We start from the raw sequence: 2,056 nt of genomic DNA on the forward strand, positions 1-2,056 counted from the left end.
ACACCCCCAAACTCCCTCTTCATCATCCCGGAGCTCCCGACTAAGGACTAAAGGCACCGAATGCTGTCGGCAGGTTACGCTTCCCCTGCGCCCCTTCCTACTTCTGAACTCGCTTATTAGAAATGCCCGACCTCGCTCCAGCACCAAACCCCGCTGCCCTCACAGCCACTGAGCTCCTCGGCGGGCAGCGGGCGGCCTCCACACGAGCGGCGCCCAGTTAAATCGTTTCTTTGTCCAATAACGGGACTCAACGAGCATCAGAGGCACAACCACCTCAGCTACTCAACCAGCGCCACTGAGCGCCGGAGGAAAGTGCTTTTAGCTGGTGCTTTGTATCATCTATCAGCCCCAAACCTGGTTTTGCCCTATGAAAAACCAAAATCCTCCTTAAAAGCAGGAGCTTGGGTCTGCAATTTGAACCGCGTGGCTTTGACGATGCGTGCTGCAATGAAAGCAAACGAACATCATCATCATCCTCCTCCCTGATGGGGCTCTCCTTCGGGCTTCGTTATGGGATAACAGCGACGCAACAAGATGTTGTCAACAGGCGCCGGCCCCGTGATGTGCTTCGTACACCGAGGCGATGCACGGAAGAGGCTTCGTGGTGCAGCGTGTTACGAGCCGCCCTGCTGCCTACACCCGCGGAGATCTCTTCCCACCAGAGCGGTCAAGCATTTGTGGGCGCACGCCATAACTGTAACGCAACCGCACGAGTCGATCGCTGGCAAGAAATCAGCAGTGAAGGGAGACAGCGAGAATGGGGAGCCCCCGCGATGCTTCGGTGTGTGCGACACCTTCCTTAACAACCCCTCTCCGCTCCCAGCCAGAGCCCTCCAGCGACACCAGGATGACCCAGCACAGCCTGCTCTGCCGTCCTGCCTGGAGACATCCCCCTCCGGTTTGACGCAATCCCACACGATTCTGGTGCCCAGGTTCTACCCACGCTGCAAACGTACGGCCGTGGAGAGACGACGCTTCCCTCCAGCTGAAAACCCAGAGAGTACCACAACAGAGCGCCAGTGGAGTTCAGCCGCACGTACCAGACCTCATCACACACCTCCTCGCCCACGGACAGCTCGGTAACCAGAGCCAGACCGGTGCCCTCACAACAGACATGCCAGACTGGTGCCCTCAAAATCAAATCCTTTGGGCTCATTTCCCCCAGGAACAGGGCAGGGCCCACGGGAGGTAACCTGTGGCCCTCCCATCCCTCCTCTGGCGTGAAAGACCTCCTGGCCATACCGCGTGAGGACAGTGGTGCTGCCTGGGGTATGGGTCTGCTCAAAGCCGAAGCGTTGGCTTTCAGAGCCAACCTAGAACGGTCACCCTGAAGAAGGGACCGTTTCCCTGGCAAAGCTGGCAGAGGCCAGGAGCGCTTGTGCATCTCCTGAGTAGCGGCGTGGGACGTGTCACAGCCCCCTCCGACCCCGCTGCCTTCGAGAGCAGACCATCAGGTGCACCACCACCAGCCAGGTATTTAATACCTGCAGATGAACTGGGTTCAAACTGCTGGATTAGGGTTTAGAAGCAGCCTGCAGGAGCCTCCTTTGAATGTGTAATAAAGTCATCTGTGGGTCAAACTCTTAACCAAAATAATTCTGGTGGGTTTTGGTTCCAAACTGATGCAGCTGCAGGTTAAAGAGGCGCTTGAGCTCATCCCGGCCTCCTCTTCACCCTCCAGTCCAAGGGAATCGTACTGGTTCTGCAGCGCCTGCGATGACAGCGCTACAGCCTGTGCTGAAATGCTTTCCACCAACGACGCCGAGAAAGTCACCACGTTCATCTGAACTACCCGTTGGCTGGAGGAAGAGGGAGAGCGGAGGAAAGCAAAGAGACACAGGGACAGACCTCCTGCGGAGGAGCCCAGCCTCACGGAGACACGGTACGGCCTGGTGCTCGCCCTCACTGACTGCTCCTGCTCTCAGCACACAAGTCATGGTAACGTTTTAAAAAGGGAAAGTAAAGCTCTGCTGCTCCTCTACACCAGGCATCAAATGCGGGGGTCAGATGGAGGTCATAGAATCCCAGAATCATCTGGTTGGAAAAGCCCTTTCAG

At 57.1% G+C, this 2,056-nt stretch overlaps 1 protein-coding gene across 1 annotated transcript in view; it reads right to left on the reverse strand.

Annotated features, from left to right (window-relative positions):
• EIF4G3 (eukaryotic translation initiation factor 4 gamma, 3) overlaps positions 1 to 1,799 on the reverse strand; it is a gene marked incomplete at its 5' end in the record, with an annotated part of 27,495 nt that extends 25,696 nt beyond the window's left edge. Inside the window, one exon of the mRNA XM_010136552.1 lies at positions 1,675 to 1,799. Within this exon, the coding sequence (XP_010134854.1) occupies positions 1,675 to 1,799 (125 nt within the window). The remainder of the gene's footprint in view (positions 1 to 1,674) is intronic.
• Between the last annotated feature and the right edge of the window lie 257 nt (positions 1,800 to 2,056).

This window comes from Buceros rhinoceros, unplaced genomic scaffold (assembly GCF_000710305.1).
Source record: "Buceros rhinoceros silvestris isolate BGI_N320 unplaced genomic scaffold, ASM71030v1 scaffold32165, whole genome shotgun sequence".
NCBI lineage: Eukaryota > Metazoa > Chordata > Aves > Bucerotiformes > Bucerotidae > Buceros > Buceros rhinoceros.